The sequence below is a fragment of the Rana temporaria genome, chromosome 3, assembly GCF_905171775.1.
Source record: "Rana temporaria chromosome 3, aRanTem1.1, whole genome shotgun sequence".
In the NCBI taxonomy this organism is placed as follows: domain Eukaryota; kingdom Metazoa; phylum Chordata; class Amphibia; order Anura; family Ranidae; genus Rana; species Rana temporaria.
In genome coordinates, this window is record NC_053491.1 from 103,915,793 (window position 1) to 103,930,060 (window position 14,268).

The 14,268-nt window shown below is 44.2% G+C and overlaps 1 protein-coding gene across 1 annotated transcript in view; it reads right to left on the reverse strand.

Annotated features, from left to right (window-relative positions):
- The window catches only part of MAPK8IP2 (mitogen-activated protein kinase 8 interacting protein 2), an 84,758-nt gene that overhangs the window by 16,213 nt on the left and 54,277 nt on the right, over positions 1–14,268 (reverse strand). The window contains exons 4-6 of the mRNA XM_040343147.1: positions 11,901–11,973; positions 9,711–11,558; positions 6,179–6,254 (exon numbers count right to left, since the gene is read on the reverse strand). Of these exons, the coding sequence (XP_040199081.1) occupies positions 6,179–6,254; positions 9,711–11,558; positions 11,901–11,973 (1,997 nt within the window). The remainder of the gene's footprint in view (positions 1–6,178; positions 6,255–9,710; positions 11,559–11,900; positions 11,974–14,268) is intronic.

The window sequence follows — 14,268 nt, forward strand, 5'->3', positions numbered from 1 at the left end:
ATGAGTGATGAGCTGTCAATGCCCACAGAGCTGGTGCAGCAATCCCTGCTCTTCTCCCTTGTCTGTCTGCAGTGCTTCAGGGACTGATCAGAGTGAAGCTCTGCAGAAAGAAGAGGGAAAAAAGGGGGGAATTCAAATCCCCAAACCAGTGCACTGGCTGAATGGGCACTGACAGCTCATCACAAGGGAAGTACAACATGGGGATGGCGTGGGGAGGGTGTACGGTGTTAGATTTCTGAAAAGGTGAACTTCAATAAGGGAAGAATATATTTTTGTATTCCAGTGTGCGTCATTCCTGTTGTTGGTACAATGAAATCAAATTACAGCTTTTACTTTCAAATCTTCATTAGACTAATTACCTAACATTGGTTAGACAGATAACATAGACATATTTTCAACACTTTTTACAAATCGGTCCCCTTGTACTTAGAATTTTTTATTATGATAACCATAATGTCCATCAGTGAGATTACTAATATCAATAAGTTAATTTACAAGCCATTCTAGTTCAAGCTCCAACAAGCTGAGATGCCCTGATAGTGTTTGCAGAGTTTAATGAACCATATTGGCTGTGCACCTGATGTGTACATGGTCACAAGTTAATTGTTTAATTGAATAATTAATTGGCTGAACGATCAGACAGAAAATAACTTTAACTTACGGTTAACTTACAGTTGCAAGTTAGAAGAAATAATACAAAACTATTTCAGGATGGCAAAGAGCATGCGTATAATGCAAAATAATACAAATTCCTCTCAAGGGTCCAGGGTAGCTCCAGTAAAACCAGTGAATAGCTGGAGGGATCCAAGGACAGAGTGCAAACCCAATGAAACTGCCACACTCTGGTAGCAATTAGGCAAGGGCTCCCCACAGAAACTGTTTTTTTTTTTTCAGAGAAGCTACAGGCCTTCCTGGCTGCCTGCACGCTCATTCTGACAGTGGAGAGAAGCTCACTTGGCCTCAGATCACTTGCCAAGCTACCTTTGGCTCATCAGGTGTGGTCTTTATAAGTTGTTAAGGGAGAGAATCTAAGGAATTTGTTATCCCTGTAAGTATCTAGGAACCCAAGGAGTTGTAGGAAATGGAAGTGACTAGCGCCTGCATCTAAGCTTGGTAAGTAACAGTCCATTATACTCTACCCTATTTGAACTTGCTGTCCCTTGGTATCTTTGCAGATCATTCAAATTCATCCTGCACAAAGTGTACAGGGGGTCTCTCTAAGTTAGGTATCTTTGAGCTCCTAAGGCCCCTACACACGACCGAACATGTCTGCTGAAACTGGTCCGCGGACCAGTTTCAGCAGACATGTTCGGACATGTGTATGGCCGACCGGACAGGTTTCCAGCAGACATTTGTCCAGCCGACCGTTTTGCAGCGGACAAATGTTTCTTAGCATGCTAGGAAACATGTCCGCTGGAAGTCTGTCCGTCGGACATGTTCGGTCGTCTGTACACGTCCGTACATGTCCGATCGACCGCCATCCCTCGCATGCGTCGAAGTGAATCGACGCATGCGTGGAAGCTTTGACCTTCCGGCGTCGCCGCGTCATTGTCGTGGTGACGGCGCGGACACGTCACCGTGCTGTCTGTCCGCGCGGATTTCGGTTTGATGGTGTGTAAAAACCATCAGACCTGAAATCTCCCAGCGGACATGTCAGATGAAAACAGTCCGGCGGACCGTTTTCATTGGACTGTCCGCTGGTGTGTACGAGGCCTAAGAGGTTGAGTCTTGGTTACATCCAGCATGACAAGAGGTGACGTGTCTGGCTTAAGACACCTCAGTGGATGGTCGGAGGGCTCCACAAGGGGAGTATAGCCAAGCATAACATGGTATGCTTGGCATAACATGGTAGGTTGAGTGGCCTGTCAATGTGCTGCATAGTCCAGATGACAATGCTAATTTATGGGTTCCATTCTTTAGTTTCTCATGAACATATGGTGCAATTGAACTTCTCACATGTCGCATTGCCTTGTGGTTGGTACGAAGTAGTGAACAATTTTCTAATACTTAGTAAGTGGCACCATTCTTCACTTTCAAAACAGGGTCTTTGAACAGAATGTATCTTCTGTGGACAGCCAAAAGGATGACAAACCTGGGTGACCGTCTTGGTCAAGAGATAGTACTGCAACCACAAACTTGGCAAAATGATCCCGCAACCACAAACTTGGCAAAATGGTCCAGCATAACTAGAATGTGAAGGTATCCGTCTTCAGATATGTTGAGAGAAAGAATTTCGATGATCATTACTTCCAGTGGGTCATGTGTGTGCCATGTCAGAAGTGGAATTTGGGTCTCAGTACCCTTTGACAATGAACAGACCACACAGTGTCAACAGGATTTTTTACACCATCTAGAAGAGACCCACACACTGTAAATGTTTTGTGGATACCTTAGTTTATAGTTTCCCAAGTTTAGCTGTTTGAAGATACAACAATGGAATGTTACCAATCCTCATCTTAAACTTGGCTTCTGCCAGGTACTCAGCAAAGTGTTATATGATTGCCCACACCAAGGTCAAGAGCTTCAGCTTGAAGGAGCTGATGTTTGCAGGGTTCCTTTTGGTTGCATTTAGGCTTTCACTGGCATGGTGATGATCTTCTCCTGGCTGCCTTGTACTTGTGAGAGGCCCTGAGTACTGGCGTCAGTTCTTAGCAAGTAGTGAGCAAGCATGGGAGCCAACACAAACTGCTGCTTAAAAAAGTCAATCACCTCCTGCTGTACCAAACCTTATTGCATTTCATCCAACAACCTTTAACCCTACGTGCGGGAGCTTTGAATCATGGCATAGTGCTTGATGAGATGTTTACAGCTTACCATTAATCCCACTCTCGCGCTCAGGTGTGGTCAAACAAAAAAAAGAACTGAATCAGTATTGAATCCTTTACTATATCAGGGTTTTTGCAGCCATCCCTTTAATTGTCTAAACAAGGACTGTGGACAGTCTAATAAAAAAAACACAATGGGAAGCACATGCTCTAGTGCAATGAACTTCTTTATGAGCCAAAGGAGGCTGTGTATGTTGCCATAGTTCTGATATTATAACTATGGCAACCACACAGTCTTCTTCGGGGGAACGTTGCTCTATTGAATGATTGCTGGTCCTCTGAATTTCTGGTGGCTGCCAAACATATACCGCTGTTGTGGTTGACTCTCTGCTCTTCATATTTCTTTACAACACACAGGCACAAGGTGAGGAGTCATAGCTAAGTGGATTATATCCAGTGGTGTCCATATCATAAGCTCTGGAGGTGGATTCTTACAAAACGTGTGTGATAAGCTTGGGGTCATTCCTGGAGCATGTGAGTGCATTTATGTGTCATTTTATCTTTGATCATTAAAGAAGTTCATTGCATTAGGGCAAGCGCTTCTTTTTTTATTTTTTATGAGATGCTTATGATATCCTGCCAGTCCCAGAAAAGTCATGGTCATTGGGGGCCTACATTACTGTATGGCTATTACTTTCTCAGGATTAGAGGCTATGTCTTATCTAGAGATAATATTGTTCTAGGAACTCAATGTCACATTTAAATAGATGACATTTCTTGGGTTTGAGCTCATTCTTGTGTAGCCAGACCAACACAGCATTTAAGTGTGTAAGATGGTTTTTCAAATGTGGAAGAAAACAACCCTACATCATATAGATAAATCAGGATAATTTCCAGGTTTATGTCCCCAAGGCAGAGTTGAATTGACTTCTGGAATGTGGAAGGCATGTCGTTCAGCCTAAATGGGATCTTTTTGAACTGGCACAACACCATGGGAATAATGAAAGCAGTCTTCAGCCATTCTACCTTGGTGACAGGGATCTGCCAATAGCCATCGATGATATTGATTATTGAGAAAAATGTGGTCTATCCAAGGGGAGCAAGAAATTCCTCAATACCTGGAAGAGGATAGGCATTCCTTGTGGTGACAGCACACAAAAGTGGAGTGTGCGATTTTTCTTCCCCACCAAGACAATTGAAGCTGCCCATGCACTCTTATTTGCTTCAAGTATTCCTTGTTGCATCATCTGATTTAGCATCAGCTTGACTTCTTGATAGAGGTGTGAAGGTATTCTCTCCTGTGGGTATTTTATGTTCAGGCCCATAGCTACAGCCCAGGTCATAGTTCTCCAGGTAGATCACTTCTGGTCACTTAGATGTCAGTAGATGCCTTACTGCTTCCAATGAAGTAGTTAGCTGTAGGAATGGAAGTATTTGCTCTCCTGTCACTCATTAAATTACTGCTAACCACTGAGTCATATTCACTCTAACCACTAGAGACAACCAGGAAAATCTCCTAGCTCTTTGTGTCCCCCCTTGGGGGACACCCACACCTGTGATTAGGGCCAGCTCTACCATTGCTGTCACAGGGAGAGGGCAGAGTGGAAGAGTCTTGGTGCTACAGATTCTAGCTAGTTATCATAACTCTCCAGACCACTGTAAGCATCCTAGCAACAAATGGAGCCACGTCTAAGGGCAAGGATTCCACAAGTACAGTGAAGCCGTGAAATCTCTCTTCTGCAATAAAAATAACCCAACCTGCCTGCATGCAGTCTTCTATTGAATGTACTCTTAGTGTACATTCTGGCACAGATCCTGTGTGCTGGGATGACTGAACCCCTGTGCATGCACAGGAGAGACATTGTCCTGCGTCGGCCAATGAAGACAGTCACAGCCTAGCACCTTGAAGAAGTTGGGAAGAAGATGATGGCACAGGACATTACACTGTTGAAGGAAAGGTAAGCATTGTGGACTTTAGTTCTACTTTAAGGGTTACGTGGTAAGGAAACTAAAGGCTCAAGTTAGGCTTAAGGTATTAAGTGTTCAGTGAGTGGATGGTTACATTTTAGAGGGTACTTTAGTCCAGGGGATATACATGTTTTCAAGGGCTATTTAAACCTAAGAACAAGGGTATTCCCTATATCACAGGAATAGGGAGGGTAAAAAAGGGGAAGGGGGTATGCCTGTATATCAAAAATGATGTACAAGTGAATGTAAAGAGACGACATCACTAATGGAGCAAGGGAAGAGGTGGAATCCTTATGGGTAGAGCTACTAAGGGGAAATTAATACTGGGAGTATGCTATAGGCCCCATAACCAAAGGGAGGAGGGGAGGCGGACCCCCTATTGTAGTTTGGATTAGCGGCAAGGATGGGAAGTGTCATTATAATGGGAGATTTTAATTATCCAGAAATAGACTGGGTGGAAGGAACCGCGCATTCGCATAAAGTTTGCCATTTCCTAAATGTCTTGCAGGACAATTTCATGGGTCAGATGGTAAATGCACCAACAAGAAATTAGATGTACTGATTACCAACAATACAGACCTGATCACGGATGTGGAAATATGGGGCAATTTAGGAAACAGCGATCACAGGTCAATAAGTTTCAGCATAAATCACACAAATAGGAAACATAAGAGGAATACAACGACACTGAATTTCAAAACTAGTCAACTTCCCTAAACTACGATCCTTGCTGGAAGATACTAAATGGGCTAAAATTGTAAGAATAAAAAACACTGAGGAAAAATGGGTATGCTTTAAGAGCTTAACCCCTTAGCACCGACCGTACGCACATATGCGGCCTCGGCTTTAAGGGGTTATACTGGGATGATGCATGCAGCTGCCGTTTTTCTGAGCGGCTGGTCGGCTATTCAGGGTTAACAACCGATGTGGCTAAAAGCCGCTCGGCTGTTATCCCGAAGGAGCAGGATGGGACGTCACCCCCTCCCGCAGCTCTTCCTGGGCCTCCCATCCCACGGGAGACCCGATCCACGATCTGGCACTTCTGTTGGCTAGAGTGAGACTGGAAGGAAGCCAAAAACTGCTTCCTTCCAGTCTCCTATGTGTAAACACTGAAGTGACGTCATGACATAACTTTTGGTTTACTCGGCTGCCAAAGTCGCCATTTAAAAAAAAACAGTATTTAGAATCGCCGTTTTTGGTGATCTGAATACTTTGAAGTGCAAAGGAGGGATTTGGGGTCTCCATGTAGGTACCACACAGTGCTGACACGTATTTTTATTCAGAATGGTTTGGGAGTGAAACAAGTTCACAAGAAACATCCAGCTCATCATGCCCTTATAGTTTGATTCAAATGTTAGTAGGACCATATTTGAAATAAAAAAGCAATAAGCAGTTGTTTCCTTGTACAACTAAACAACATTGCACTAAAAGCAAGAATGTCTCACCTGAAAACAGCTCGGTGTGTCTGTTCTCGCTCTTCTCCATTTAAAACACAAGAGAATAGTCCAAATGATTCAGTGCCTATGGAAAACACCCAAAAAAACATGGTTTGGAAAATAGAAACCTGTAAGGCCAAGTTCACAGACAGATTAAAAGGTATTTTCTTTGCCTGCTTTCACATTGACCTAAACATTATGTGATTCAAAAGGAATGATAGACAGAAAGACATCGGTCTATCCTCAGGTCCATTTTTGTGCCTCTAACACCAGTCAGTGCTGCACATGTGCAGTGTAATACTTTTTCTTAAAGCAGAGTTCCGCCAAAAAAAGGAATACAACAAAAGTCAGCAGCTACAAATATTGCAGGTGCTGCCTTTTAATATCAGGACACTTACCTATCGAGGGCGCCCGCGATGTCCTCACCCGAAGCCGTTCTGTCCCTCGGCTCCCGAGTGTAGGTGCCGACATCTTCAGTAAGAGAATCAGGAAGTGAAGCCTTACGGCGTCATAGCCTGTTTCCCTACTGCGCATGCGCGAGTCGCGCTGCGCGTCCTCACTGATCCCTGCTGTCTTCTGGGATCTATGTGTCTCCCAGAAGACAGCAGGGGGGCGTAGGAGGTGCCGGACATGGTGCAGATTCTGCGGCGATCTATCGCCAGAAGTGGAAGCAAAAACCTGTATTATACAGGTATCTGCTCCCCCCTTCCCCCTGAAAGGTGCCAAATATGACACCGAAGGGGGGGAGGAGCATGAAAAGCAGAAGTTCCATTTTTGGGTGGAACTCTGCTTTAAAGACAATGGTTGGAAGCACGTGTTATTGCTTACAAGGAAACCCAATGTAGTCTAATCACTGCAAGTGATGCTGAAAGTGGGCAAATCCCTTTTAGAAATCAGGCATTACCATCCTTGCTGTAGTGAATGTGATTTATGTCCTTATGATAATCATGTAGCAGTTTTAGGCTTGCATTATAAATGCTGATATTTAGTAGTAAACAAATTATGTTATGCTGAAGAGTGGGGGAGATAGATAATGTACTGGTTTTAACGGGTATCTAAAATGTAGTGTCTTGTTAAAGAGAAGTGTCTTGTTAAAGTGGTTGTAAAGGCTGATGGTTTTATACCTCCATGCATTCTATGCATGAAGGTAAAAAACCTTCAGTGTGTAGCTTTCTTCTCAGCCCCCCTAATACTTATCTAAGCCCGATCTCACACCAGCGATGTGCATGAGTCCCGAGGTTCTCCTGGGTCTCTCCCTCCTGATTGGCCAAGAAGCAACAGCAGGGCTGGGACAAGGGGTGGACAAGAGGGAAGCTGCCCTGGGCGCAATGATTTATTGCAGGGATGGGGGTGCCTTGTGACAATTGCTTCTGTTACAAGGCTGTTAAACCTAAAGGGGGGAGGGGCGCAGTTTGGCATCTTTGCCCTGGGAGCTAAATGTCCTTGTCCTGGCTCTGGCAGGAGGCATTGTCTCGCGCTGCTGTCAATCACAGCCAGTAAGGGGGGAGTGAGGGGCAGGGCTGAGGCACAGTCTCTGTGTGTTATGGTCGCAGAGAGCCAGCTCGGGAGCGAGAACGCACGAGTGCCTCCACAGCAAGAAGTTTGCTATGGGGGCACTTGACAAGGAGGAAAGGCCCAGAGCGCAGGTGGGGGACCCGAGAAGAGGAGGAATCATTGCACAGAGCAGGTAAGTATAACATGTTTTTTTATAATACATTTTTTTCCTTTACAATCACTTTAAGGCCTAAGTTACATGTGATAGGCTTCAATACCTTATATCATCCCAGAACATTGCTGTAACATCAGAATCTTCTACATACCTAACTTTTGAATCTTGTCAGAAAGAGGTGGGGCTTGGCAAGTGTAAGTTGATAGGGTTGATAGGGTTTAAAGGAGATCTATCATTATAATGTTTCTGTTACAGTTCTACCCCCTATGCGAGAAAACACCCCCATGAATGCACAGACATTTATAAAACCTGACAGAGGTTATAACTTTTACACATCTGGTAAAAAAAACGTTATAGTAGAAGGCTGACTTTAATATTGCTAGGCCGTAACATACAAAACTTCTTTAACTTCTGAAGTAAAGAAACCCATACCACCCAATATGATACCTTGTTCTGATTGAAAGCCAAAATTAGAATTTGCACTAAGTCACTTCCTTTTGCTTCATTAGATTAATGAATCTGCAGGACATAAAAACAGCACAATGACCAGTGAACCATCACAGCACCGCTACTCGCTGTTTCTGTGAACCAGTAGCTTGGATCTGGTGGCTTATGCATAGCTCTACAGTAAAAATTTAAAGGGTCACTAAAGGATTTTTTTTTTAGCTAAATAGCTTCCTTTACCTTACTGCAGTCCTGGTTTCATGTCCTCATTGTTCATTTTGCTCTAATCCTTCTCTGTTCTGAACACTTCCTGGTTGTCTGTTTCCTGATGAAAGGGAGCTTTCTCTCTGTGGTCACTAATCAAGGAGGTGTGATAACTGTGTGTCTAAAACCCCTCAACACCAATCAGTTTGGTTTTCCAAACCATCACTGCCCTGTATTGGCTCTGTGCAGCAGAGAAGCAGGAAACATGCAAAAACGAAACTGAAACTGTAGGTACATTATATGATTGATTTTTATCTATTTTTAATCATTTTTAAAAGGAATCAGTTAACTATTATGGGCCAGATTCAGGTACATTTGCGTATATTTGAGCCGGCGTAGCGCATCTCATATGCGCTACACCGACGTAACATTGAGAGGCAAGCTGAGTATTCAGAAAGCACTCGCTCCCATATTTACGCCGGCGTAACGTAAATGGGCCGGCGTAAGCCCGCCTAATTTAAAGTAGGCAGGTAGTGGGCGTGTTGTATTAAAATGAATCGTGACCCCATGTAAATGCATGGCCGTACGAACGGCGCATGCGCGCGCATGCTCTGAATCCCGTTGCATATACTCCCTAAGATACAACGGATCAATGCGTACGACGTGAACGTAACCTACGCCCAGCCCCATTCACGTACGACTTACATAAACAACGTAAAATACGACGGCTGTTCCGACGTTTCCGACGTCCATACCTTAACATGCCTTACCCCTGGTTTATGAGGGGTAAACTTACGCCGTACGTACGCCCTAAGTAAACGGCGTAGCTTACTGCGACGGGCGCAAGTACGTTCGTGAATCGGCGTATCTAGGTCATTTAAATATTCAATGCGTATATCAACGGAAGCGCCCCTAGCGGCCAGCGTAAATATGCACCCAAGATACGACGGCGTAGGAGACTTACGTCGGTCGTATCAAGCTAAAATTCAGGCGTATCTTGTTTCCTAAATAAAGCGCATAGATACGACGGCGCATCCGAGGACTTACGCGGCGTATCAATAGATACGTCGGTGTAAGTTCTCTGTGAATCTGGCCCTATGTCTCTATACCCTGTAAACAGTAATTTCAGCAAAAAAAATAATGTTTCCTTTACAACTCCTTTAAGGAAAAAAAAGTGTGAAAGGATAGCAAGTATTCAGATTATATGTAAAAAAAAAAACTTACTTGATGACCGTGATGTGCTGTTTACAAAGACATTGAGGAACTTCTTGGAAAAAGGCATATTGGGCTCTGGTGATGAGTCTTCTGATGAAGATTCGTGTTCTTGAACTTCAACTTCATCTCCAAATTCATCTTCCTCCAAATCACAATTATCACAAGCTCTCAAGAGGTCACTACCATCACTTAATATTGAAGTACATCTCTGAAGGCTAACCAGTTCCAGTTGAGTGTGCTCATCCACCACCAGTGTGTATTTCATTGAATCATAAGCCAAAGAGTCATCCAGAAGCCGTGGTTCAGCTGTATGGTTCTCCATAAAAGATTCTTCGTCCATGCAATTCTGGTAGGGAGAACCCTTCAGGCTTCTGTAGTAAGGAATGTCTTCATCATCTTCAACAGAATATTGTAGGTTAAAGCCACGGTTCGTTTTAGCTGTTGAAATGTCCATTGTTGGCTGATTTTGGTCCACTTCTTGACAGAGATCATCACAAAGATCATTATCTTCCAGAATTCCAGAATCCAAGTCACGGTCAATATCCCAGCCATCCCTTTGTTCCTGTAAAATTTCTTCTGTCCTAGACCAAGGTTTCTTTTCAATTTGATGCCCCGGGGATTGAGAACGACATTTAGCTGTATGAGATAATTCCTCCAGATGGCGGGGAAGTCCTTCAAAGATTGGAGTAACAGTGTCACGTGAATCATGTAGGACATACAAACCAGGGCCACTTTCTTCTCTACCATGATGGCTCAGGGAGTGTTGCAGAGTCTCCATATCCACCAGCTCTATGCTCTGTTGCTCTTCGGCCACTTCTTTTGGGGAATCATTGGGGGTAGAAAGGTCAGCATCTATCTCTTGTCCAACAGTCTCATGATCTAACTCAGAGGCAGGAGAAAGGGTGTCACAGGATGGGCTTGTCTGCCTCTGAAGGCATTCATCTGGGCAGGTTATAGGATATGAACCTTCAGAAATCATCTTATTAACCAGATTACTAAGCAGCCAAGGAGAATCTGAATCTTCGCTCAGATCAGCTTCAGATTCTGAGTCTGAGTCATACTCACTGTTTACATCTGTCTCTGGCAATATCTTGGGACCAACTGGTAAGTAAAAGGATCTTCGAATACTTTCCAGACTACGTTCTTTATTTTTATCAGCTTCCACCCGGCCCAAACTTTCTTCATTTATGTGCCATGTACTGTATTTCTCTTCAGGCTTCATCATTATAGGACCTCTCTCATCTTCCTTATCAAGCAAAATAGAGTCTTTTAGACCTTGAAGGCCTCCTTCTCCCACTGGATCTGGTTCTGGATCAGAGGTTGGGGAACTAGCCTCTTCAATGGAATTGGTGAGGTGAGAGGACCGTCCACTGCTTGACTCGCTAGTCAAATCAAGCTCTGTTTCTGATATTGATGAGATCATGTTGCCCACAAGCCTTCCACCCTCACAAGCAAAAGCTGCTTCTATTTCTCCTTCTATATCTGAATCAGAGCCAGGAGAGCTTAGATCCTGGATGCTGTGTCCAGGTGGCATAAATCGATTTCTACTGGTGAGATCTGCCTCAATACCAGGATCTGAAGATGGAGATGTAGTTTCATTGGAAGAATTGGATGGATGACCCCTTGTGCTCTCTCTCTGATCAGGACTTAGATCCTCCACATTCTCTTGGGGTGGTGTAGATACCCTAAATCCAGCACCTGAATGCCATGGGTCAACATGGCTGGAATGGTGATTGCTTTCAGGTGCTAACCTAGACAAATCAATGTCTTCTTCCCTTTCCAGCTCTGTTTCATTGTTGTCAGCTTCTTTGTGAGAGTCAATGTCGCATTGAGTAACCTGGGTATGAGATACCAGTTCTGTAGATTTAAGAAGATGTATTAATACATAATTTTACAGAGGAACACTAAATATACAAAATGATATGAAAATAGGGAAAGAGCTTCTGGAAATGACACGCATGCAGACTGCAGTTTTGTTCAAATAGCTAGAGATATGTCCAAGCAAAAGGAGATATGGTATTAGGGAAGAGATGTGTCATCACAGAAAGAGGGAATATGATCAATCCATTCGAAGCTGACTGATTTTCTTAACACAGAGGAAAGATTAACCTCTAAATTAAAGATGCAGTAAAACAACACAAATGAGGAACACCATGAAAGTAGAAATAGATACACATGCAAAGAGTCTAACGCTCTCACCGGTCTCATTTCTCTCAGGATCTGCCCAGCTGTCACTCTGAGAAATGAATCCACCGTTGTTGTTAAGTGTGTCCTGAGATTCAGAGAATAGAATATCTCAATCCAATAAATTGCATATTGTACCTTCCACAATTATATATTTATATATACAGATTTATAAACTGAGACATAGCTTCTAAATGTCTTTGTATAGTCATTTTAAATTAAATGTGTCTCCTTACAACTTCCCTTATCAGCTTCCTGCTCATTTGACTATTATTCAGTCGGGTGTTGATACTGATTCCTTGTCCAGTGCAGACAAATTAGGGCAGATTGGGCGGAAAGGTAGAAGCTTTGGCACCCCACTCCATTCTAAAGCTATCTCATATGCATTGTCTCTACTGGCAATAACGGTTTCATCCAGTGGTGTAGCGTGGGGGCAGCCGGTCTGGTCTCCCTAGGCGCAAGATTTAGAGGAGCGTAGACAGGACGGTGCCACCCTAAGGCCTATTTTTTAAGACCTTAGGGTGGCAGCATGGGGGGGGGGATCAGTAAAATCCAAATCCCCAGCCACTTGATAAGATCTCCATGCTGCACATGGTGGGAGAGAGGGTGCAATATGGAGGTTTTAGCTTACCTGCTGTTTAGCTGCTGTCACCAAAAAAAAACAGGTGGAATGGATTCAAGCATGCAGAGGAGGACAGAGTGGTGGGCATATCCCCGGCTCGGCTGGGGGTGCCAGCGAGGAGGAGGTCAGAGTTGAGGAGGCTCCCTGCTGGTTGCTGCAGCTGCCGCCACCACTGGAGGTCCTGCTGGAGATATTCAGCTAACCCTGCTGTCCCTGGTGCTGCAGGGCCTGTGACATGTGGGGGGATTGTGTGTGTGATGGCGAGGGGTTATCTGGGGGGGTGTGATCAGAGTGGAGGGATCTGGTGGGGTATGTGGAGGTGGGATCAAAGTGGAAGTATCTGGAGGTGTGATCAGAGCTGAGTGATGGGGTGCGGTATCTGGGGGTGTGATCAGAGTGGGGGGGATCTGGAGGTGTGATTAGAGTGGAGGGATGGGGGGGGACCTGTCGGTGTGATCAGATTGGAGGAATCTGGTAGTATGATCAGAGTGAAGGGAAATCTGGGGGTGTGATCAGGGTGAAGGAATGTGGAAGGGGGGTATCTGGGGGTGTTATCAGAGTGAAGAAATCTTGGGGGTGTGACCAGAGTGGGTGTGTATCTGAAATGTGTGATCAGAGTGGGGGAGGTATCTGGGGATGTGATCAGGGTGGGGGTATCTAAAAGTTTATGGGTTAGGGGGAACAAATGACTTGCCTTGCCCCAGGCGCTGACAACCCACACTAGGGATAAGCTTTAGGTTTGGTTCGAACATGAGTTCGACTCGAACATTGGCTGTTCACCCGTTCACCGAATAGCGAACAATTTGGGGTGTTAACGGCAAATTCGAAATTTAAAAGTCTATGGGAGAAATCAAAAGTGCTAATTTTAAAAGTTAAAATATGCAAGTTATTGTCATAAAAAGTGTTTGGGGAAATGGGTCCTGCCCCAGCGGACATGTATGAATGCAAAATAAAGTTTTAATAACTGGTGCTTTTTCGGGAGCAGTGATTTTAATAATGCTCAAAGTGAAACAATAAAAGTGAAATATTCCTTAAAATTTCGTACCTGGGGGTGTCTATAGTATGCCTGTAAAGTAGTGCATATTTCCCGTGTTTATAACAGTCCCTGCACAAAATGACATTTCTAAAGGAAAGAAAGTAATTTAAAACTGCCCGTGGCTATAATGAATTGTTGGGTCCCGGCAATACAGATAAAAGTAATTGAAAAACAACGGCATGAGTTGCCCCCCAGTCCATTACCAGGCCTTTTGGGTCTGGTATGAATATAAAAGGGAACTCTGAACCAAAATAAAAAAAAATGCGTGGGGGTCCCCCCAAATTCCATTACCAGGTCCTTCAGGTCTGGTATGGATTTTAAGGGGAACCCTGCGCCAAAATAAAAAAAAATGGCGTGGGGTTCCCCCCAAAAATCCATACCAGACCCTTATCCGAGCACGCAACCTGGCAGGGGACATCCTCCCCATGTTGAGGGCATGTGGCCTGGTACGGTTTTGGAGGGAACCCCTACGCCATTTTTTTTTATTTAGCGCAGGGTTCCCCTTAATATCCATACCAGACCTGAAGGGCCTGGTAATGGAATTTGGGGGGGCACCCACGCATTTTTTTTATTTTGGTTCCGGGTTCCCCTTAATATTCATCCAAGACCCAAAGGGCCTGGTAATGGCGTTTTTTTCAATGACTTTTATTGCCGGGACCCGACAATTCATTATAGTCGTGAGTTTTAAATGACTTTTTTTACTTTAGAAATGTCATTTTGTGCAG